Genomic DNA, 26,457 nt, shown 5'->3' on the forward strand with positions numbered 1-26,457 from the left:
TATGTTACGTTAACATACCAGGCACGTTCTCAGTTGGTTATTTATGCCTCATATAACGTACACTTTATTCAGCCTGTTGTTCACTATTCTTTATTTATTTTAAATTGCCTTTCAAATGTCTATTCTTGGTGTTGGATTTTATCAAATAAATTTCCCCCAAAAATGTGACTTATATTCGAGTGCGACGTATACCGGTATATGTTTTTTTCCTTCTTTATTATGCATTTTCGACCGGTGCGACTTATACTCCGGAGCGATTTATAATCCGAAAAATACGGTATATACTTTTATTTATTTAAATAAAACTTGGTCAAAAGATTTCAGTGTGTGTACAAGTACTTTTTGAGCACATTCATCAATTCTGCGATAATAATGATACTGTAACCGTGATAGTTTTGCTCACAATAACCGTTATGAAATATTTATATCCAATGATGCCAACAGGGAGTTGGGAAATGTCCTTGATTTTCCTATGATTTAGCATCAATGCAGCGTTTACGCAAATTTGTCGATGGCGTTAAGTGTCCATCACAGCGCATTCAGAAATGTTCCCATCAAAATCCTTAATCGTCCCTTCATGGACCAAGGATGATACGGCTGACTCAGCATGTTTACTCGCCTCTGGTTGATCTTGAGTGTTTAAACATTCTTGTTGTGTAGTCATGTCCTCACTCATCTTGTAGGCTTGTACCTTTTGTACTTTGTCTTCCAACAGCTGCTCCATCTGAAATAGTTACAGTTAAACATAATACATAATTATTACAACATGAAATCATATATTTGCAGTGTCACATCTATTCATGTATTAGTTATAGAATTATTACATTTTGCTTTCATTTAAAGCTTTTACTTGCTATTTTCTCTCCCTGTACTTGTAATTGAACACTATATTTATGGAAAAACTCTTGCCTTGACTAACAGATCCTGGCTGTGTCTCAAATGTTGTACACTTCATTAAGTATATTGTGTACACTGTGTACTTAGTTCTTATGTGCGCACATTTCGACAGTGTAGTGCTGTGTGAAATCCATTGTTGTCTTTGCACATTTGCCAGAAATGATAACATTATTCATCAGCTTCTTCTGATGTGACAATGGATTTACTTTTGTACTTAAACTTAGTTTTTTCGAGTACATTAGTGTGTTTCGACTAGAAGTACAGAAAATGCAGTGCACCGTTAGTGCCCAGATGTTACAGGAAAATTACCTCAAACAGTGATTGCACAATAATTGACGTTAGCCACCTCGTATAGATGTCACCGTTTTGTAATTTTTAAGTAAGTCATTGGAGTGGTTAGAATTCACCATTAAAAAGGAGTGAGGAAGAAGAAACAGGTAAATATTGCGACGGTTATATTTCTGTTTCCACTTCCAAGTGCACAATGACAGTAATTGATTAAGGAATTAGGACATCACTACACTGTCAAAGACAAAGTATAATTACAACGTGTAAGTAAGGATCATTTGTGCAAATTTAACACAGTTGTTTTCTTCCCTTCAAGTGACTGACCGCACTGTTTATGTTATTGTTTTTTTGGCAACTGCATTAAAATGTTTAAAAGTCAACTATGGGATCCAATGATTGCCACCCCCACTAATCAGATTTCTGACATAATTTTAAAACATTACATAATAACATGCACATGTAATGCATACTTGTATTATATGCATTCATTTGATACTTTATTTATAGGTACACAAGTCTATGTTGTGATAAAAACGAACTACACAAATCAGTTTACATTTTTAAAAACATGATAAAATAAGACAATCAGGCTATATAACTAGTTTTAAGAACTATTCAACTAAACTGTTATCGGGGGCTCATATTTTCAGAAAGCAAAGAACCAGGGAGCAGGACATGCATTTTTATTTTGTATATGTATTGCAAGACTTATGTTTTTAAATGAATAAAACTGTGTACCGGTAGTCAAAAAGTCATATTTTTTGCTAGTCAAAAAGTATTCATGTGACAGGTGAGCACTGCTATTATTAAAAGTTCAACTTATTATTTCTATGTTGCGTGTCATTTAGTTATTTATTGTGTATGTACTGGCGGGTGTAGGGATGTAACAATAAAAGGTATTAACGATAACCGCAATAAAACTCTCAACGGCTAGTATTACTGTTTTAAATTAAAATAACCAAAAAACTGTGATCGATAACTGCACTTTGATAAACTCACAGGCTGACGAGCACTAGCTAGCTAAAACGCTAACATGAATACATGAGCCATTAACGTCTTTTCCTATTTAGAAACGATATACCTCAGTCTAAACGTATACAAACACATTGCTGTATGAGCAACTCAGATATTTAATTGTGCACATCGAAAATACAGGCTGCGTTTTCTTACAACAGAGTGATCAATTCCACGGAGGAATATGACATAGAAGTGTTTTTTTTGTTGTTGCAGATGTTCCTCCCAACAGATCCAGAGGCAGAGGTTAAACACCTGACCCAGGTTTTTGTGGAAGGACATTGATTTACCCCTACATAATGGCCACTCAAAACACACACAGTCTCGAGTGGGCAAAGCTTAAAGGGGAATGACACAGGTGTCTACAACAGGAAGTCAACTTGCTTGACGTCTCATAAATAAAAAAAGAAGCACCTATATCTTTAAAAAACCCCACTGTAAAACCTTTACAAATTGAAATGAAAAAAGACAAACATATTTAAACATTTAAATAAAAACAATACGGCTCTTAAGAAGTCAGAAAAAATATTTAATGTTGGTTCTGGCAAGAAAATATATTGTGTTATTTTATTTATTTAAATAAAACTTGGTCTAAAGATTTCAGTGTGTACAAGTACTTTTTGAGCACATTCATCAATTCTGCGATAATAATGATCCTGTAACCGTGATAGTTTTGCTCAAAATAACCGTGTTATGAAATTTTCATATCCAATGATGCCAACAGGGAGTTGGGAAATGTCCTTGATTTTCCTATGATTTAGCATTAATGCAGCGTTTACGCAAATTTGTTGACGGTGTTAAGCGCACTCAGAAATGTTCCCATCAAAATCCTTAATTGTCCCTTCATTGACTCAGCATGTTTACTCGCCTCTGGTTGATCTTGAGTGTTTAAACATTCTTGTTGTGTAGTCATGTCCTCACTCATCCCATAGGCTTGTACCTTTTGTACTTTGTCTTCCAACAGCTGCTCCATCTGAAAGAGTTACAGTTGAACATAATACATAATTATTACAACATCATATATTTGGAGTGTTACATCTATTCATGTATTAGTTTAAGAATTATTACATTTTGCTTTCATTTAAAGCTTTTACTTGCCATTTTCTCTCCCTGTACTTGTAATTGAACACTATATTTTTGGAAAGACTCTTGCCTTGACTAACAGATCCTGGCTGTGTCTCAAATGTTGTACACTTCATTAAGTATATTGTGTACACTGTGTACTTAGTTCTTATGTGCGCACATTTCGACAGTGTAGTGCTGTGCGAAATCCATTGTTGTCTTTGCACATTTGTCAGAAATGATGATAATATTGATCAGCTTCTTGTGATGATACAATGGATTTACTTTTGTACTTACACTTAGTTTTTTCGAGTACATTAGTGTGTTTTGACTAGAAGTACAGAAAAGGCAGTGCACTGTTAGTACTCAGATGTTACAGTCAAAATACCCCAAACAGTGAGTGTGCAGTAATTGACGTTAGCCACCTAGTATAGATGCTGCCGTCCGCAATTTTTAATTGAGTAATTGGAGTGGTTGGAATTCACCATTAAAAAAGGAGTGAGGAAGAAGAAACAGGTAAATATCGCGATGGTTATATTTCTGTACCCACTTCCAAGTGCACAATGACAGTAATTGATTAAGGAATTAGGACATCACTACACTGTCAAAGACACAGTATAATTACAAGCTGTAAGTAAGGATCATTTGTGCAAATTTAACAGTAGTTTTCTTTCGTTCAAGTGAATGATCTAACTGTTTATGTTGTTTTTTGCAACTGCATTAAAATGTTTATAAGTGAGCTATGGAGTCCAATGATTGCCACCCCCACTAATCAGATTTCTGACATAATTTTAACACTTTAAATAATAACATGCACATGTAATGCATACTTTTATTATATGCATTAATTTGATACTTTCTTTATAGGTACAAAAGTCTATGTTGTGATAAAAACGAACTACACAAATCAGTTTACATTTTTAAAAACATTCTAAAATAAGACAATCAGGCTACATCACTAGTTTTAAGAACAATTCAACAGAACTGTTATGGGGGGGGGTCATATTTTCAGAAAGCTAAGGACCAGGGAGCAGGACATGCATTTTTATTTTGTACATGTAATGCAAGACTTCTATGTTTTCAAATGAATGAAACTGTATAGTCAAAAAGTCATATTTTATGCAAGTCAAAGATCCTTCATGTGACAGGAGAGCTCTGCTATTATTAATAGTTCACCTTAATTTTTTCAAGTTGCGTGTCATTTAGTTATTTATTTTGTGTTAGAGCAGGTGTAGGGATGTAACGATAAAAGGTATAAACGATAACCGCAATAAAACTCCTGACGGCTAGTATTACTGTTTTAAATTAAAATAACCAAAAAACTGTGATGGATAACTGCACTTTCATAAACTTACAAGCCATCGAGCACTAGCTAGCTAAAACGCTAACATGAATACATGAGCCATTAACGTCTTTCCCTATTTAGAAATAATATACCTCAGTCTAAACTTATACAAACACATTGCTGTATGAGCAACTCAGATATTTAATTGTGCACATTGAACATACAGGCTGCGTTTTCTTACAACAGAGTGATCAATTCCACGGAGAAATATGACACAGAAGATTTTTTTTGTTGTTGCAGATGTTCCTCCCAACAGATCCAGAGGCAGAGGTTAAACCCCTGACCCAAGTTTTCTGGGAAGGACATTGATTTACCCCTACATAATGGCCACTCAAAACACAGACAGTCTCGAGTGGGCAAAGCTTAAAGGGGAATGACACAGGTGTCTACAACAGGAAGTCAACTTGCTCGACGTCACATAAATCTGAAGTGAAGCGCCTCGCGGCCACCGCTACTGCTCGCTGCTCCCCTCACCTCCCAGGAGGTGATCAAGGGTGATGGGTCAAATGCAGAGAATAATTTCGCCACAGCTAGTGTGTGTGTGACAATCATTGGTACTTTAACTTTAACTACGGTATATCATTAAAAAAACACTGTAAAAACATTACAAATTGAAACGAAAGAAGACAAACATATTTAAACATTTAAATAAAAACAATATGGCTCTTAAAAAGCCAGAACGATATTTAATGTTTGTTTTGGCAAGAAAATATACTGTGTTATTTTATTTATTTAAATAAAACTTATAATACCATTCTCAATAAAGTACATTGCACAATATGCAGAAACAATTGAAAATAGAGCAATATGATATAATATAAAAAAATATGTTAATTCTAATTAATAACACAGATTAGTTTTTAAATGTATGTATACGTTGTTAAGCCTTTTAAAAGAAAATCATATCATAGCTAATTATGCAAATTACACAATGATGTCATCGTGAACACACTCCTAACCAGGCCCCCGCTGCCAGAGGTATCTTGGCAATCTGGAGGAAACCATGGTAACATGCTACAGTAGTAATATTAAAGACCGAAATGCATCCACAACAAAATCTTGTTTAAGACCACAAAAAGCCTAGGGCCTGCCCTGCCCACATCCAATATGATTTAGCATCAATGCAGCGTTTACACAAGTTTGTCGATGGCGTTAAGTGTCCATCACAGCGCACTCAGAAATCCATCCATCCATCCATTTTCTACCGCTTATTCCCTTTGGGGTCGCTGGAGCCTATCTCAGCTACAATCGGGCGGAAGGCGGGGTACACCCTGGACAAGTCGCCACCTCATCGCAGGGCCAACACAGATAGGGCACTCAGAAATGTTCCCATCAAAATCATTAATCATGGACCAAGGATGATACGGCTTACTCAGCATATTTACTCGCCTCTGGTTGATCTTGAGTGTTAAAACATTCTTGTTGTATCGTCATGTCCTCACTCATCTCGTAGGCTTGTACCTTTTGTACTTTGTCTTCCAACAGCTGCTCCATCTGAAAGAGTTACAGTTGAACATAATACATAATTATTACAACATCATATATTTGCAGTGTTACATCTATTCATGTATTAGTTTAATAATTATTAAATTTTGCCTTCACTTTAAGCTTTTACTTGCTATTTTCTCTCCCTGTACTTGTGATTGAACACTATATTTATGGAAAGACACTTGCCTTGACTAACATATCATGGCTGTGTCTCAAATATTGTACACTTCATTAAGTATACTGTGTACACTGTGTACTTAGTTCTTATGTGCGCACATTTTGACAGTGCAGTGCTCTCCGAAATCCATTGTTGTCTTTGCACATTTGCCAGAAATTATGATAATATTGATCAGCTTCTTGTGATGTTACAACGGATTTACTTTTGTACTTACACTTTATTTTTTGAGTACATAATTGTGTTTCGACTAGAAGTACAGAAAATGTAGTGCACCGTTAGTAACCAGATGTTACAGTCAAAATACCCCAAAAAGTGAGTAAGTACGTAAGTACCAATGATTGTCACACACACACTAGGTGTGGCGAAATTATTCTTTGCATTTGACCCATCACCCTTGATCACCCCCTGGGAGGTGAGGTGAGGGGAGCAGCGGGCAGCAGCGGTGGCCGCGCCCGGGAATCATTTTTGGTGAATTAACCCCCAATTCCAACCCTTAATGCTGAGTGTTAAGCAGGGAGGTAATGGGTCCCATTTTTTTTATAGTCTTTAGTATGACCCAGTAAGCAGTAATTGACATTACCACCTAGTATTACTGTTTTAAATTAAAATGACCGATAAAGTGTGATGGATAACTGCATTTTCACAAACTCACAGGCTGACGAGCACTAGCTAGCTAAAACGCTAACATGAATACATGAGACAATAACGTCTTTCCCTATTTAGAAACGATATACCTCAGTCTAAACTTATACAAACACATTGCTGTCTGAGCAACTCAGATATTTAATTGTGCACATTAAACATACAGGCTGCGCTTTCTTACAACAGAGTGATCAATTCCACGGAGGAAGAGGACACATAAGTGTTTTTTTGTGGTTTGTGTTGTTCCTCCCAACAGATCCAGAAGCAGAGATTAAACCCCTGACCCAGGTTTTTGTGGAAGAACATTGATTTACCCCTACATAATGGCCACTCAAAACACAGACAGTCTCGAGTGGGCAAAGCTTAAAGGGGAATGACACAGGTGTCTACAACAGGAAGTCAACTTGCTTGACGTCACATAAATCGAAGGTGAAGCGCCTTTATCATTAAAAAAAAAACCCACTGTAAAACCATTACAAATTGAAATGTATTAAGACAAACATATTTAAACATTTAAATAAAAACAATATGGCTCTTAAGAAGCCAGAAAATATTTAATGTTTGTTCTGGCAAGAAAATATATTTTGTATTTTTATTTATGTATTTATTTAAATAAAACTTGGTCTAAAGATTTCAATGTGTACAAGTACTTTTTGAGCACATTCATCAATACTGCGATAATAATGATACTGTAACAGTGATAGTTTTGCTCAAAATAACCGTGATATGAAATATTTATATTCAATAATGCCAACAGGGAGTTGGGGAATTTCCTTGCAATGTTTATTTTTTTTTTTTTTTTTACAAATGACAATAAAGCTATCCAATCTAATTAAGAATAATATTGAGATCAGTAGGTCGTGAGTTCAAACCCCGGCCGAGTCATACCAAAGACTATAAAAATGCAACCCATTACCTCCCTGCTTGGCACTCAGCATTAAGGGTTGGAATTGGGGGTTAAATCACCAAAATGATTCCCGGGCACAGCCACCGCTGCTGCTCACTGCTCCCCTCACCTCCCAGGGGGTGATCAAGGGTGATGGGTCAAATGCAGAGGATAATTTCACCACACCTAGTGTGTGTGTGACAATCATTGGTACTTATTACAATACTCACCAGGCTGCAGTTAGCCCTTGCCCCTAATGCAGGACTATTTAACTGGCGGCCTGAGAATAACACCATACTCTGAGTTCTGATTAAAACTTAGAAGATCCTAACAACCTATTACAGCCACTGCAGTAGCCACTAGTATTTTACATAACAGGGCTATTTTGTTCTGAAATATGTAACTCTGAAAAAAAAATACACCAAAAACAAATGTCCACAACAGAGTGTGCTGGTTATCAAAATAAAATAATAATAACCGAGGAAGAAGTCCCGCCACTGGTCTTGAATATGTGGCCCCTGGAACAATTCTGAACAGCCATGCCGAACGCAGGGTTTCTCCTTTAATGTACTGATCGTGGCATTCGATACGGCAAAATTAGCCGCCACACCTTAAAAATAAGCTGTTTTAAAAAATTAAAGTAATATAATGTAATCTGGCCTCAAGCAGAAGTCAAAAGTTTGATTCTTGCCAATCTTATCTTACAAAATGGCCCAATTCAAGATGTATTCCCTCCCATCCACACACATTCGTCTCCATGCTTTCCCACACACACAACAACACTTCCTCATTCTCCGTCAATCTCCTTTCAGACAAGTATGATGTGTTTGCGATCTTGGGAACAATGAACACCAAATCAAAACTACAAAAACATTAAACATTACCAGTAGCAGGTCGTTACAGTATGAATATTGTGATATATAGCCTATTATTTGCGCACTATGCACAAAAATTCAGTCACCAAAAAAAGACTGACCACCAGACAGCGCTGCCAGAACAGGATGTTGTGACCACGTAGGCAATATGCACGGGATTGTCTGGAGCGGATGCAGCATGTCTGCCATGTGAACGTACTTTAAATATATCCGATATATACCCACTGACAGTAACCTAAACTCGCTGTTTGTCGCGGACATCGAGGGACAGAAGTAGAGTCTCTAAACACGAGTACAGTCTATAATAATGCCAGAAAAAGATGCTAGATTTGTTACTAGTCGTTTTTCATAAAGGAAAAGTCACTAAAAGTCTCTAGACGCTTGAAAAATTCTCAATAAAGTACTTTGCACAACATGCAGAAACAATGCAAAATAGAGCAACACAATATAAAACATGTGTTAATTCGAATTAATAACACAGATTTTTTTTAAATGTATGTATAAATTTTTTGGGCTTTTAAAATAAAACCATATCATAGCTATTTATGCAAATCATACGATGATGTAATCGTGAACACACTCCTAACCACGCCCCTTCTGCCAGAGGTATCTTGGCAATCTGGGGGAAACCCTGCTAACATGCTACAGGCGTAGCATGTTAGCAGCCACAAAAAAAATCTTCCCATCAAAATCCTCAATCGTCCCTTCATGGACCAAGGATGATACGGCTGACTCAGCATGTTAACTCGCCTCTGGTTGATCTTGAGTGTTTAAACATTCTTGTTGTGTAGTCATGTCCTCACTCATCCCATAGGCTTGTATCAGCTGCTCCATCTGAAAAAGTTACAGTTGAACATAATACATCATTATTTCAACATGAAATCATATATTTGCAGTGTTACATCTATTCATGTATTAGTTTAATAATTATTACATTTTACTTTCATTAAGAGCTTTTACCGTACTTGCTATTTTCGCTCCCTGTACTTGTAATTGAACACTATATTTATGGAAAGACTCTTGCCTTGACTAACATATCATGGCTGTGTCTCAAATGTTGTACACTTCATTAAGTACCGTATACTGTGTACACTGTGTACTTAGTTCTTATGAGCGCACATTTCGACAGTGTAGTGCTGTGCGAAATCCATTGTTGTCTTTGCACATTTGTCACAGTAATTATGATAATATTGATCAGCTTCTTGTGATGATGCAATGGATTTACTTTTGTACTTACACTTAGTTTTTTGAATACATAAGTGTGTTTCGACTAGAAGTTCAGAAAATGCAGTGCACCGTTGTGCCCAGATGTTACAGTCAAATTACTCCAAACAGTGATTGCACAATAATTGACGTTACCACTTAGTATAGACGCCACCGTCCTGTAATTTTTAAGTAAGTAATTGGAGTGGTTGGAATTCACCATTAAAAAAGGAGTGAGGAAGAAGAAACAGGTAAATATCGCAATGGTTATATTTCTGTTTCCACTTCCAAGTGCACAATGACAGTAATTGATTAAGGAATTAGGACATCACTACACTGTCAAAGACACAGTATAATTACAACGTGTAAGTAAGGATCATTTGTGCAATTTTAACACAGTTTTCTTCCATTCAAGTGACTGACCGCACTGTTTATGTTATTGTTTGTTTTGGCAACTGCATTCAAATGTTTAAAAGTCAGCTATGGAATCCAATGATTGCCACCCCCACTAATCAAATTTCTGACATAATTGTAAAACATTAAATAATAACATGCACATGTAATGCATACTTTTATTATATGCATTAATTGTATACTTTCTTTATAGGTACAAAAGTCCATGTTGTGATAAAAACGAACTACACAAATCAGTTTACGTTTTTAAAAACATTCTAAAATAAGACAATCAGGCTATATAACTAGTTTTAAGAACTATTCAATCAAACTGTTATGGGGGGGTCATATTTTCAGAAAGCGAAGAACCAGGGAGCAGGACATGCATTTTTATTTTGTACATGTAATAGTTTCAAAGCGCTTTGAGTACCTTAAAGGTAGAAAAGCGCTATACAAGTATAACCCATTATGTAATGCAAGACTTCTATGTTTTCAAATGAATGAAACTGTATAGTCAAAAAGCCTTTTTATGCTAGTCAAAGATCCTTCATGTGACAGGAGAGCTCTGCTATTATTAATATTTCACCTTAATGTTTCGTGTCATTTAGTTATTTATTTTGTATGTATGGGCGGGTGTAGGGATGTAATAATAAAAGGTATTAACTCCCGATGGCGAGTATTACTGTTTTAAATTAAAATAACCGAAAAACTGTGATGGATAACTGCACTTTCATAAACTTACAAGCCAACGAGCACGAGCTAGTTAAAACGCTAACATGAATACATGAGCCATTAACGTCTTTCCCTATTTAGAAACGATATACCTCAGTCTAAACTCATGTTAACACATTGCTGTATGAGCAACTCAGATATTTAATTGTGCACATTGAACACACAGGCTGCGTTTTCTTACAACAGAGTGATCATTTCCACAGAAGTGTTTTTTTATTGTTGCAGATGTTCCTCCCAACAGATCCAGAGGCAGATGTTAAACACCAGACCCAAGTTTTCTGGGAAGGACATTTATTTACCCCTACATAATGGCCACTCAAAACACAGACAGTCTCGAGTGGGCAAAGCTTAAAGGGGAATGACACAGGTGTCTACCACAGGAAGTGAACTTGCTTGACATCACATAAATCGGAAGTGAAGCGCCTTTATCATTAAAAAAAAGAATAACTCCGTAAAACCATAACAAATTGAAATGAAAGGAGTCAAACATATTTAAACATATGGCTCTTAAAAGGCCTACTGAAATGCGATTTTCTTATTTAAACGGGGATAGCAGGTCCATTCTATGTGTCATACTTGATAATTTCGCGATATTGCCATATTTTTGCTGAAAGGATTTAGTAGAGGACATCGACGATAAAGTTCGCAACTTTTGGTCGCTGATAAAAAAGCCTTGCCTGTACCGGAAGTAGCAGACGAGTAGCGTGACGTCACAGGTTGTGGAGCTCTTCACATCCGCACATTGTTTACAATCATGGCCACCAGCAGCGAGAGCGATTCGGACCGAGAAAGCGACGATTTCCCTATTAATTTGAGCGAGGATGAAAGATTCGTGGATGAGGAAAGTGAGAGTGACAAACTAGAGGGCAGTGGGAGCGATTCAGATAGGGAAGATGCTGTGAGAGGTGGGTGGGACCTGATATTCAGCTGGGAATGACTAAAACAGTAAATAAACACAAGACATATATATACTCCATTAGCCACAACACAACCAGGCTTATATTTAATATGCCACAAATTAATCCTGCATAACAAACACCTCCCCCCTCCCATCCATATAACCCGCCAATACAACTCAAACACCTGCACAACACACTCAATCCCACAGCCCAAAGTACCGTTCATCTCCCCAAAGTTCATACAGCACATATATTTCCCCAAAGTCCCCAAAGTTACGTACGTGACATGCACATAGCGGCATGCACGTACGGGCAAGCGATCAAATGTTTGGAAGCGTACTCACGGTACCGTGTCTGCGTATCCAACTCAAAGTCCTCCTGGTAAGAGTCTCTGTTGTCCTAGTTCTCCACAGGCCAATGGTAAAGATTGACTGTCATCTTTCGGGAATGTAAACAATGAAACACCGGCTTTGTTTGTGTTGCTGAAGTCGGCCGCATTACACCGCTTCCCTCCTACAGCTTTCTTCTTTGCTGTCTCCATTGTTCATTGAACAAATTGCAAAAGATTCACCAACACAGATGTCCAGAATACTGGGGAATTTTGCGATGAAAACAGACGACTTAATAGCTGGCCACCATGCTGTCTCAAAATGTCCTCTACAATCCGCGACGTCACGCGCTGACGTCATCATACCGAGACGTTTTCAGCAGGATATGTCGCGCGAAATTTAAAATTGCACTTTAGTAAACTAATCCGGCCGTATTGGCATGTGTTGCAATGTTAAGATTTTATCATTGATGTATAAACTATCAGACTGCGTGGTCGGTAGTAGTGGGTTTCAGTAGGCCTTTAAGAAGCCAGAAAAATATAAAAATGTTAGTTCCGGCAAGAAAATATATTGTGTCTTTATATCTATGTATTTATTCATTTAAATACAACTTGATAAACAGATTTTAGTGTGTGTACTAGTGCTTTTTGAGCACATTCATCAATACTGCGATAATAATGATACTCGCTGATAGTCCCTCTCAGTCTCCTCCTCTCTGGAAGTGCACAACATTGCGCAGGAGAACTGTATGTGCACATGCATAGGTTGTTGACAGTCTGAAGTTGCATGTTAGCTCGTATTTTGTTGCAGAAAATAAATGTCGTCGTCACACGTACGTGTTTTTTGTAACTGTAATATTTCCATATATTAAACAAACATGTAGCAAAAATGTCAATGCAAAAACCCCAAACTATGTCTGCTTACAATACACGGAAAAGCAATCGTATGACTATCGGTAACACACGTCGACGCAAAATATAGGAAAATGGAACATTACCTGTCGAGAAGAAAAAACAAGACACTTGGGTCTCCAAAGTTAGCTCAAGACTGGCCCACAATGCCCTTCATCTTGAAAACGACGGTCCAATATTTATTCAAGTTTGAGCTCTTCTTAGATTTTTTTTTTTTTTTTTTTTTTTTTTAGACGTACAGCATCTTTCTTTTCTTTCTCTGATTACCTCTTTTTTGGGCAGTATATGCTGTTGCAGCAAAGGTATTGCAATCTTTCCAGGTGGGTGTTTGGCAGCCGTGCTTTACTGAAAACAAGTTCGGACAGTGCACGCGCTTCACTATATATTGCGTCGGCCAATGAGGAGGCTCCTTCGTGGGCTCTGCTTACCCCTCCTTTCTCTAAATTCTGTGGTTGGATCTGGGGGGTTTGACCGCCAGGAAGACAAATGAGTTTGTCTTCCTGGGTTTTATTTACTAAAATTACACAGACAGCACGGAGCATTGTACAATAAGCAGCAACAATTGAAAATTAAGTAAAACTATATGATATAAAATATATGTTCATTCTAATTGATAACACAGATTTGTTTTTAAATGTATGTACTACGGTTGTACGGTATCCCGGTATTAATATAGTTCCGCGATACTAATTAATCATATTCGGTACTATAGCAGTCGTGTCATGCAGAACGCCCTCAGGAAGAGGTGCTTTAAGACATGGCTAGCCAGCTAGCGGCTACCGTCTGTCCGCAGTCAGCAGTGTTGTACCTGCTTCAATATCACTAATCCTTGTCTCCATGGAGACAAATCAAGTACGATAATTTCAAGTATCAACCTCATAGGACGAGTGATAGCTCCACATTAGAGCCATTATAATGGATGAGTATAATCTTATCTACGGTTGACAAAGTCAACATAAGATTACATTATATCTAATCATTAAAGTGACCATCTTTACTTTGGACACACTGATCACATGAGAATGAAGTGCATACTTAGTCAACATCCATACATGTCACACTATGGGTGGCTGTATGAACAACGCCAACACTGTCATAAACATGTGCCATATAGTGAGACCACACTAAACAACAATGACAAACACAATTCCCAGAATTCCCCGCAGCCCCAACTCTTCTGGGACGCTACAATATAAACAAACACCATTTGTGGATCTACACCTAACATCCACTGTAATGATACCAAGTCGATACAACTTTGATAACATCGATATTTTTTATCATCACAAAATCTTTTGTAAAAAAAAAAAATTCTATTATGTTTATAAAGTCAGGAAATATGTCCCTGGACACATGAGGACTTTGAATATGATCCTGTAACTACTTGGTATCGCATTGATACCCAAATTTGTGGTATCATCCAAAACTATTGTAAAGCATCTAACAACAGAAGAATAAGTGATTATTACATTTTAACAGAAGTGTAGATAGAACATGTTGAAACAGAAAATAAGCAGATATTAACAGTAAATGAACAAGTAGATTAACACTTAATTTCCTACCACTTGTCCTTAATAATGTTGATGAAATAATATGCATATGTCAGTAGACTATTAAGTTTAAGTACCAATAGAGAATAAGCGGTAGAAAATGGATGGATGGATGGATTGTCACACACCTAGGTGTGGCGAAATTTGTCCTCTGCATTTGACCCAGCAGTGCCGCGCCTGGGAATCATTTTTGGTGATTTAACCCCCAATTCCAACCCTTGATGCTGAGTGCCAAGCAGGGAGGTAATGGGTCCCATTTTAATAGTCTTTGGTATGACTCGGCCGGGGTTTGAACTCACAACCTACCGATCTCAGGGCGGACACTGTAACCACTATTAAGGAGTCTTTGTTTGTTTACTTACTACTAAAAGACAAGTTGTCTAGTATGTTCACTATTTTTTATTTAAGGACACACTTGCAATAAGAAACATAAGTTTAATGTACCCTAAGATTTTTTTGTTACAATAGGGCCAATAATGACATTTTTTGTGGTCCCTTTTATTTAGAAAAGTACCGAAAAGCATCAAAATAATTTTGGTAACGGCACTAAAATATTGGTATCAGGACAACACTAGTATGTATACATTTTTTTAGCCTTTTTAAAGAAAATCTAATCCATCCATCCGTCCATTTTCTAATCAAATCATCATAGCTAATTGTGCAAACCATACGATGACGTCATGGTGACCACGCCCCCGCCGCCACATGCATCTTGGCAATCTTGCTAACGTGCTACAGTAGTAATATTACAGATCGAAATGGAGCCACAAACAACATTTTGTTCAAGGCCACAACAAGCCTAGGGCATGACTTTGCCAATTCCAATAGGATTTAGCATAAATGCGGCGTTCAAGTACGTTCGTTTAGGTCAGGGGTCGGCAACCTTTACCACCCAAAGAGCCATTTTGACCCGTTTCACAAATTAAAGAAAACAATGGGAGCCACAAAACTCTTTTGAAATTTAAAATGAACTAACAATGCATACAAAGTTTTTTTTTGCTTTGTGCTATGTATAAACCAGACACGCAGCCCGCACCTTAATATGGAAATGCAATGTTAGTGCGGCCCGCGAGTTTTATATGAATGGTGCTTGACAGCGTCATACTTGCCAACCCTCCCGATTTTTCCGGTAGACTCCCGAATTTCAGGGAAACTATTCTCTCGAATGTATGCTGATTTTCACCCAAACAACAATAATAAGGGCGTGCCGTGATGTCACTACCTTTAGCGCCCTCTACGGCTTGAACAAACAGCTTGCCAGCCCAGTTACATGTTATATGAGGCTTCTGCAGACACACATAAGTGAATGCAATTCATACTTGGTTAACAGCCATACAGATCACACTGAGGGTGGCGATATAAACAACTTTAACACTCTCACTAATATGCGCCACACCGTGAACCCACACCAAACAAGAATGACAAACACATTTCGGGAAAACATCCGCACCATAACACAACAGAACAAATACCCAGAATCCCATGCATCCCTAACTCTTCCGGGCTAATTTATACACCCCCTCTACCACCAAAGCCCGCCACCCCAACCCTGCCCCCCCACACATCAACAACACCCCCCGCCCCCCGTGCGTAGGTTGAGGTGGGCGGGGTTTGGTGGTAGCAGGGTGTGTAATGTAGCCCAGAAGAGTTAGGGATGCATGGGATTCTGGGTATTTGTTCTGTTGTGTTTATGTTGTGTTACGGTGTGGATGTTCTCCCGAAATGTGTTTGTCATTCTTGTTTGGTGTGGGTTCACAGTGTGGCGCATATTAGTAAGAGTGTTATAGTTGTTTATACGGCCACCGTCAGTGTGATCTGTATGGCTGTTGAACAAGTATGCCTTGCTGTCACTTAGTGTGTGAGCAGACGCCGCATACAAAATGTGACTGGGCCAGCAAGCTGTTTCTTAGGTGAAAAAGCGGACGCGACGACAGGTTGTAGAGGACGCAAAATGCAGTGCCATCACGGCACGCCCTCAATTTTGTTGTCCGGGTGAAAATCGGAGAATGTTTGCCCTGGGAGAGGCAGTGAAATCCGGAAGTCTCCCGGAAAAATCGGGAGGGTTGGCAAGAATGCAGCTGAGCCGCATCAGAGTGGTCAAAGAGCCGCATGCGGCTCCGGAGCCGCGGGTTGCCGACCCCTGGTTTAGGTTAAGTGTCCATCAGTGCACTTACTTTCTTGGGTGCGCTTGAAGTGCAACATCCGGGTGAGTACGCACTTACGTACTCAAAGTATGACTACGAAAGTGTGCCAATTGAGACGTAGCACAAACATTCAAGACTACAAAATATCCGATTACCATTCATTACTTGTTCGGTACAAAATCATGGACCTGCGATTATATTGTCTTAGAAACCAAATACGTGACATTTGTGACGATTCTTCCCTGTAACTCTTGACTGCTGATAAATTCCAAGCCTCACCGTTCTAAAAGTGGTCTCACTGCATGCCCAAAACAATCAAGGTAACAAGAAAACAGCTACAAGTCTGCACATTCAATAGTTACAGACAAGTCACTCAAACCTACTTTAACAATAGCGAAGTGAAGTGTTAACTAAATCCAAAACCAAAGTTTTAAAAGACAAACTAATGTAGAAAATGTAATGCCTACCTTGTTTAAATCGCAAGCAGCAGCATGAGTATTTCCGGGGTAAAACTACCTATTTCCGTCAATAGCTTCCAACATAAGAGTCGTTTGTATTACACGCATACCATTTCATTGCCCACGGTGTGAAAAAAAATACACCAAACTATACCACAGATTAAATAATAAAAAATGCACTACAGATAACTTAAGATCATTTAAAGACAGGTTTATCACGACTCGAGACAAAAATTAACCTTTGTGTTTTACTTTGAAATCCATTTGCGGAGATGTACATGTTAAAATGCGTGACTTGATGCAGGAAAACCCACATGTCTCTTCTCCTCCATGCGGGTCGTGCTTCTTCCGCCCCTGCGCAGAAGGATAGACGAGTGTAGGGGTGTGGCGATTGATTGATTGATCGATTGAAACTTTTATTAGTAGATTGCACAGTTCAGTACATATTCCGTACAATTGACCACTAAATGGTAACACCCGAATAAGTTTTTCAACTTGTTTAAGTCGGGGTCCACGTAATCAATTCACGGTATTGCAAAAGATGTGTATAAAACTACAACAATACTACAAATAAAAACAATACCATGTAAAACACTGAAAACTACTACAATACTACAAATAACATTACTTGCACACAAGAATGAAAGTCAAATAACAATTTCACAGTAGTGTTTTAGTTTCAACAAATAAAAATACTTATTCTCTCAAGATATGACAATCTTTAGATAGCAAGCAAATACAAGGCCAGTATTGCCGATACCCAGGGCCGGCCCGTGGCATAGGCCGTATAGGCAAATGCTAAGGGCGCCGTCCATGAGGGGGCGCCACGCCAGTGCCACAAATGTTGGAGAAAAAAAAAGAAAAGAAAAAAAGTTGGTACTATTATTTCTAAATACAAAAAATAATCCCACGTTAATTAAAATGCAAAGTAAAGCCTATTTAATAGAAATATTATTTGTTACAACATTACGCCCCCTCTCCCCCCGCACGGTGCGCCCCCTCCCTTCCCGTATGACTCTTTGGACGTCACCACATCAAAAAATCAACACAAGGTGTCAAAACGGCCAAAACTGTCAGGTGCCCAGGGAAGAAAAAAGAGAAAAGAAGAGGAGGAGAAACGAGAAAAGACAGAGGTAGCAGGTAGGTGAGCCGAACATGAAATTATTTGTCTGTTACAGAATGTGATAGTAACCCGGCTTTTTAGCATTAAGCTAATGTCACATGATTCGGCAATTGCCAATCAATAAATAGCTAGTTCTGTTTTAACGTCGGGTTAATATTGTGGAGGGGCTAAATTGTTATGGAAAATAATAATGTAACGTTAGGTAATTACAGTACTCCCACCTTACATTTTTCAGGGACATTTGTATTAGATCTTTTAAGCAGCTGTTTTTTGTTTACATTGTTATTGCCTTCTGGTTAGCTATGTTTGCCCTGCAGGTAATAGTCACTTTTCCACCCCTTTATATATCAGGTATAGTTGTAAGTAAAAAAAAAAAAAGGTCAAAGACAAAGCTATTCGGTTTCTTGTGAGTATATACACTTCACTGCCGATGTGGGGGGGCGCCACCTAAAATCTTGCCTAGGGCGCCAGATTGGTTAGGGCCGGGCCTGCCGATACCAATACATTATACTTGAAATATGTCAAGATCATTCAATGATTTTTCCTTTAATTTGTATTTCATATTTTTTATCAAACACAGGACAAATAATTTAAGCAAACAAAACAAAAAACACCCATTACAATATATGAACAAAAATAAGTAATATTCCCTTTTATTACATGCTATTATTTGATCAAAATAAAGTCAGTATAACAATGTAATATTATAAACAACACAACAACAAAAAGACAACAAATATCAATCTCATCACAATGGTATAGATCTAATACTGATTATACCTTTGGTATAACTTTGTTGAAAATGTGTCTTTTTCATTTTAATAGTTTTTAGCATGTACAGTAGTTGTTATTTATTGTTATATTGCATCTATTCATTGTTCCTACTGCTGTTTATTGTTTATCGTCCTATGAGGCTTGTGCAGCACTCTGGTCAACCTGTGTTGTTTTATAAAGGATATATAAAATACAATGTAAAAAAACTAAAGCTGCAGGCAGTGATGGACGGGACCAACTTTGAGGGCTCATAAAATCCAAACCGGAGCAGTAATTAAAACTCTTTCATCATCTGTGTTAATCAGAAGGGTTCAATCCCTCTCCTGTGCTAATTTAAAGCCGACACGACAAACGCGCTCAGAGGAGATAATGTTTGAAAAAAGGTGACTGTTTTTACACAACTTTTGTTTTGAAGGGGGAATTGCAAACTTCCTGTTGATTTTTGCTGGGGGTTGTCAGTGTATGAAATATAGATCTAAGTGAGACCTACATATAGATTTTTGTTTCATGTCTCTACGACATTCCTACTGGGAGTTACAGGCAGTTGTGTCTGTTTTCTTCATAGAGGGCGCTAGAGCGCAATTTTGAGTTTTGGGGTTTGATTTTTTAATTAGATCGCAATTTTTGCCAGTCCTGATGTGTGTGTCCAATTTGGTGAGTTTTGAAGCATGTTAAGGGGGTCAAATTACAGCTCAAAGAGGCGGCGGTATAATAATAAAATGCTAGAAATTCAATAGGGTCCTCTGTCCCAAAGGGACTCGGTCCCTAAAAATTCATACTAAAATGGAATTAAAAAGTTAATTAAAAAGAGAACAATTCTTTGCCTTTATCCCAGTGGTTGCCTTGCACAATGGAATGGGCGGTGCTTATTGGGAGGAGGGGGTTACCTAACTAAATTGGGGGCCTCAGAGTGATTTTATTGGAAGGCCTTGACACATTATTTTTTTTATTTGTGTAGAACCATTTTTACACGACTTGACTCAAACTTGCTCTTAAGTAGATGCCCGTTTTGGACCTAATTCGGTTATATTGGATGCAAAATGACACATTTTCCAAAATTAACCAATAATTAGAAAACGTCAACGATCAGAACCACCACCTTAGAACAGCAGAATTCCCGGTTGGGAAACCAGTACTGGTCTTTGACACATTTGCTACTGGGCCACATAGAAACCTTAAACATTTTAGAAACGATCGCAGTTTCTTAGACTTACAGTAACTTCGGCCTGTCCCATTAGACACACCATTAAAGGCCTACTGAAATGCGATTTTCTTATTCAAACGGGGATAGCAGGTCCATTCTATGTGTCATACTTGATCATTTCGCGACATTGCCATATTTTTGCTGAAAGGATTTAGTAGAGAACATCGACGATAAAGTTTGAAACTTTTGGTCGCTGATAAAAAAGCCTTGCCTGTACCGGAAGTAGCAGACGAGTAGCGTGACGTCACAGGTTGTGGAGCTCCTTACATCCGCACATTGTTTACAATCATGGCCACCAGCAGCGAGAGCGATTCGGACCGAGAAAGCGACGATTTCCCCATTAATTTGAGCGAGGATGAAAGATTTGTGGATGAGGAAAGTGAGAGTGAAGGACTAGAGGGCAGTGGGAGCGATTCAGATAGGGAAGATGCTGTGAGAGGCGGGTTGGACCTGATATTCAGCTGGGAATGACTAAAACAGTAAATAAACACAAGACATATATATACTCTATTAGCCACAACACAACCAGGCTTATATTTAATATGCCACAAATTAATCCCGCATAACAAACACCTCCCCCCTCCCGTCCATATAACCCGCCAATACAACTCAAACACCTGCACAACACACTCAATCCCACAGCCCAAAGTACCGTTCACCTCCCCAAAGTTCATACAGCACATATATTTCCCCAAAGTCCCCAAAGTTACGTACGTGACATGCACATAGCGGCACGCACGTACGGGCAAGCGATCAATTGTTTGGAAGCCGCAGCTGCATGCGTACTCACGGTACCGTGTCTACGTATCCAACTCAAAGTCCTCCTGGTAAGAGTCTCTGTTGTCCCAGTTCTCCACAGGCCAATGGTAAAGCTTGACTGTCATCTTTCGGGAATGTAAACGATGAAACACCGGCTGTGTTATCCGGCACAACAGTCAGGGGGTGCATTCTACGGCGGGGGTGCGTTATCCGGCACAACATCTGCCGCAATACACCGCTTCCCACCTACAGCTTTCTTCTTTGCTGTCTCCATTGTTCATTGAACAATGTGCAAAAGATTCACCAACACAGATGTCCAGAATACTGTGGAATTTTGCGATGAAAACAGACGACTTAATAGCTGGCCACCATGTTGTCCCAAAATGTCCTCTACAATCCGCGACGTCACGCGCTGACGTCATCATACCGAGACGTTTTCAGCAGGATATTCCGCGCGAAATTTAAAATTGCACTTTAGTAACATTGCAACACATGCCGTATTGGCATGTGTTGCAATGTTAAGATTTCATCATTGATATATAAACTATCAGACTGCGTGGTCGGTAGTAGTGGGTTTCAGTAGGCCTTTAAGATCGTTCCTAGACGTATAATTAAACTCCTGATAGGAAGTCGCAATTTGTTACAGTTGTTACATATTTGTTACAATGCACATAATGAACATATAACATGTAAATGTGCCAGATTGTAGCCAAAGGCTGATATCCATTTCCAGTCCCCGGCAGGTTGATGGTATATACACAACAAGGTCCATAAAAAGTTAAGTTGGACAGCACCAATATCAGACATAAAAAGTACAATAAAATACACAGACTCAGGTATAGTATTAAACATTAAAAAATGGAGATCCATAAAAAACAGTAGGTTGCTTCACACCTCAGCTCAGGACAGATCAGGAATAAAGTCACCATAGTGGATATGGAGAAGTGGTATAGTTCTAAAGTGCAAGTGTGCTAAATTGTTGCATATAAAAAAATACACATTTTCCTTTGGCCTAATAAGTTAAAGTGCTGGAAATATTGCATATAGTAGTTAGCATTAACATTAACACATGATTATGCATAAAATATTGCAGAAAATATGAATACATAACTTTAAGATTAGAAAAGCAAAATGCATTGTAACTAATGGCAAGTATATCTTTTTTTTTATCATACAAAACCCAAAACCAGTGAAGTTGGCACGTTGTGTCAATGGTAAATAAAAACAGAATACAATGATTTTCAAATCCTTTTCAACTTATATTCAATTGAATAGACTGCAAAGACAAGACACTTAATGTTCGAACAGAGCAACTTTTTTTTTTTTTTTTGCAAATAATCATTAACTTAGAATTTAATGGCAGCAACACATTGCAAAACAGTTTTTTTAACCACTGTATTACATGGCCTTTCCTCAGTAAACGTTTGGGAACTGAGGAGACCAATCTTTGAAGCTTTTCAGGTGGAATTATTCCCCATTCTTGCTTGATGTACAGCTTAAGTTGTTCAACCATTGTGGTATTTTAGACTTCATATTGCGCCACACATTTTCAATGGGAGACAGGTCTGGACTACCCGCATGCTGTTGTAACACATGCAGAATGTGGATTGGCATTGTCTTGCATGAAAAAGACGTTGCTTGGATGGCAACATATGTTGCTCCAAAACCTGTATGTACCTTTCAGCATTAATGGTGCCTTCACAGACGTGTAGTTACCCATGCCTTGGGCACTAATACACCCCCATACCATCACAGATGCTGGCTTTAGAACTTTGCGCCTATAACAATCCAGATGGTTCTTTTCCTCTTTGGTCCGGAGGACACAAGGTCCACAGTTTCCCAAAACAATTTGTAATGTGGACTTGTCAGACCACAGAACACTTTTCCACTTTGCATCAGTCCATTTTAAATGAGCTTGGGCCCAGCAAAGCATTTCTGGGTGTTGTTGATAAATGGTTTTTGCTTTGCATAGTAGAGTTTTAACTTGCACTTACAGATGTAGCGACAAACTGTAGTTACTTACAGTGGTTTTCTGAAGTGTTCCTGAGCCCATGTGGTGATATCCTTTACACACTGATGTCGCTTTTTGATGCAGTACCGCCTGAGGGATCAAAGGTCACAGCCTTGCCGCCTATAGCAGTGATTTCTCCAGATTCTCTGAACCTTTTGATGATATTACGGACCGTAGATGGTGAAATCCCTAAATTCCTTGCAATAGCTGGTTGAGAAATGTTGTTCTTAAACTGTTTGGACAATTTGCTCACGCATTTGTTCACAAAGTGGTGACCCTCGCCCCATCCTTGTTTGTGAATGACTGAGCATTTCATGGAAGCTGCTTTTATACCCAATCATGGCACCCACCTGTTCCCAATTAGCCTGTTCACCTGTGGGATGTTCCAAATAAGTGTTTGATGAGCATTCCTCAACTTCCTCAGTCTTTTTTGCCACTTGTGCCAGCTTTTTTGAAACATGTTGCAGGCATCAAATTCCAAATGAGCTAATATTTGCAAAAAGAAAACAAAAGTTTACCAGTTCGAACATGAAATATCTTGTCTTTGCAGTCTATTCAATTGAATATAAGTTGAAAAGGATTTGCAAATCATTGTATTCTGTTTTTTAATTTACAATTTACACAACGTGCCAACTTCACTGGTTTTGGGTTTTGTGTATCTATACTCTTGTCTTCAACGATGATGTATCACATATATAATGCATCATGTACATTAGCCAAAAAAAATGGTCCACAAGCTTGCAAAAATGAATACAAAACATAAGGAAAAAAGCCAGGGCTCCCACTAATTCAGTATTAGGGTAAGTTGTATTTTTCATGTACTTATTTTTGCTGCCTTTATTTGCCATATGTGGAAGACTTGTCCTTGGTGCAAAAAAGACTGGGGACCCCTGCCTGAGAACACAAGTGCATTTTCGCTGTGCGTCACAGAAGACAGTGCCAATATTGAGGGAAATATACTATTCTATCCTGAACAGTGACTGAGCAGGAAGAGGCTAGGAATAAGTTTGCAGTTCTCATTTTATATTCCTTTTCTTTGACGCACTGCCATCAGAAGGTTCAGCCAAATGCATTGACAACATAATGCAGGTGTAATTAAACAACTATCTCGCTATCTTTTTTCTGTTCGTCCAGTATTAATAATTTATTGGGGTGATCTGTATTAACGGAGCATTGTATTACAAGGACTGTCTGTAGTAGTGGCCCATTTCCACTAAATGTCCATGATTGTGTATTTCCTGGTAACTGCAGTTAACGGAAATGTGAATATTTCTTCCTTTTTCGTATTTTGCATAAATATGGCCACCTCTTTTATGTTTCACAATGGCAACACACCCAGTTCCCAACAATAAGTGTGTCTCGCCCTCTATTTCATCAGTTTCCATTGACACACATACACACACGCATGCACAAACACACACACACCCACAGATCATAAGTCAAATAGTGGTTGAATGGCAGGAAGGGAGTGTGATTGTTAATAGTGGACTTAACAGTAACATATGGTGTGAACTGTTTTTGTGGCTTTAACAATTCCGTCTGTGTGTGTGTGTTCATGTATTGCTACCCTTCTTGAGACACCAACAAGGAAAAGTACCATCCATATGAGGACCGGTGAACAAGTTAGGACCGAATTTATGGTCCCAATACGGAAAACCATTGCATCTAATAGAGAGGCAAATACTAGAGTCCGTGAACATTGCTCCAAAGTCAGGATTTTTTGGTTGATTTAATGTACATACAAAAGTAAACATTGACAGGTGCAAAGACAGCAATATATGATAAAACAAGATGGCAGCTAAAGAAGGACTCCCTTATTCATCCCCGAAAAAACCCGCCAGGTGAACAGCTGATTTTACGACTTCCGGTGCTGACGTAAGACAACCCGCGTCCCATAAGTGACCATAGGATGAACAAATACGCTACGGTACTATAGTGGCCATTAACAGTTAGCTTCTACAGCTGGGTTGCCCAAAGTGCGGCACAGGGGCCATCTGTGGTCCGTGACTCGTTTGTCATTAAAAGAAAAAAAAAAAAATAGAGATCTCATTTGGTGGTGAAATCTATAAAAATTCGGGTGGTCCCATAAAGGAGGGATTTTTCAAATTGACCGTGTGTTGGTTAACATACGAAATAACAAGTGTGTGTAAAAAATTGAAGTGCTCCCCCTCTGGCCAACATAAGTAATAATAAGTGTGTGTAAGAAATTGAAATGCGCCCCCTTTGGCCAAAATTAATACAAAAATTAAAATAAATATGTATATAGAGACATACTGTAATAACTTGAAGTAAATAATGAAGATTAAAAAACAATTATAAACAAAAAATAAAAAAATATAAACTACAAGCTTACTTTTTTTTTTTATAATTGCATAGTATGTATATATTTTTAATGTTGTAAATACAAATCTTTATATATCTAGAAAGGCTGGTCCTAAAGAGGTTTTTCGAAGGTTTCAAGAATGTAACAAATACAAGAATGTGTGTGTGTGTGTCACAGACAATCAAACATCTAATCTCCTCATCAGCAGACCTGGCTAATTCTGTTCACTTCCTTCCCTCTTATATAGTCTTGAGGTAGTGTGTGTGTGTGTGTGTGTGTGTGTGCGTGTTCCAAGTGTATGTTGCTGAACTTCCAACATGTCAGTTCCTGGAAACTAAAGCAAAAACATACACAAACTCTGGGTCACTGAGACATGTTGTTACGCTATTATCATACACTAAATGTATTACTCTCCTAAGAAGCAGAAAAATATGGTTGTTCAAAAAAAGAAATATTAAATTGTATTATTCATCATTAAATTATTTTGTTTAGTTTTTTACATTTCATAAGTTGATTTTATATGAATATATATACAGTATACTTTGCGCCTATAACAATCCGGGTGGTTCTTTTCCTCTTTGGTCCGGAGGACACGACGTCCACAGTTTCCAAAAACAATTTGAAATGTGGACTCGTCAGACCACAGAACACTTTTCCACTTTGCATCAGTCCATCTTAAATGAGCTCGGGCCCAGCGAAGCATTTCTGGGTGTTGTTGATAAATGGCTTTCACTTTGCATAGTAGAGTTTTAACTTGCACTTACAGATGTAGCGACCAACTGTAGTTACTGACAGTGGTTTTCTGAAGTGTTCCTGAGCCCATGTGGTGATATCCTTTACACACTGATGTCACTTTTTGATGCAGTACCGCCTGAGGGATTGAAGGTCCGTAATATCATCGCTTACGTGCAGTGATTTCTCCAGATTCTCTGAACCTTTTGATGATTTTACAAACTTTAGATGGTGAAA

At 38.2% G+C, this 26,457-nt stretch overlaps 1 protein-coding gene and 2 non-coding genes across 5 annotated transcripts in view; all 3 read right to left on the minus strand.

Moving 5' to 3' along the window:
* naf1 (nuclear assembly factor 1 homolog (S. cerevisiae)) overlaps positions 1–17,663 on the minus strand; it is a 34,643-nt gene extending 16,980 nt beyond the window's left edge. The window contains exons 1-5 of one of the 3 annotated variants that reach the window (XR_009818027.2): positions 17,304–17,445; positions 9,426–9,509; positions 5,996–6,100; positions 3,068–3,172; positions 620–724 (exon numbers count right to left, since the gene is read on the minus strand). Coding sequence is in view for 1 of the 3 variants with exons in the window: in XM_061988377.1 (XP_061844361.1) it covers positions 620–724; positions 3,068–3,172; positions 5,996–6,100; positions 9,426–9,509; positions 17,609–17,626 (417 nt within the window). In the remaining 2 variants the exon portion in view is untranslated. The other 2 variants (XR_009818026.2, XM_061988377.1) reach the window with 2 other exon arrangements.
* Positions 4,845–4,966, minus strand: LOC133570412 (small nucleolar RNA SNORA26). The gene has a single exon (XR_009810180.1). It is a non-coding gene; the product is annotated as a small nucleolar RNA SNORA26 (small nucleolar RNA).
* LOC133570411 (small nucleolar RNA SNORA26) lies at positions 7,153–7,274 on the minus strand. Its single transcript, XR_009810179.1, has one exon. It is a non-coding gene; the product is annotated as a small nucleolar RNA SNORA26 (small nucleolar RNA).
* Positions 17,664–26,457: the final 8,794 nt, after the last annotated feature.

This window comes from Nerophis lumbriciformis, linkage group LG27, assembly GCF_033978685.3.
Source record: "Nerophis lumbriciformis linkage group LG27, RoL_Nlum_v2.1, whole genome shotgun sequence".
Taxonomy (NCBI): Eukaryota; Metazoa; Chordata; class Actinopteri; order Syngnathiformes; family Syngnathidae; genus Nerophis; species Nerophis lumbriciformis.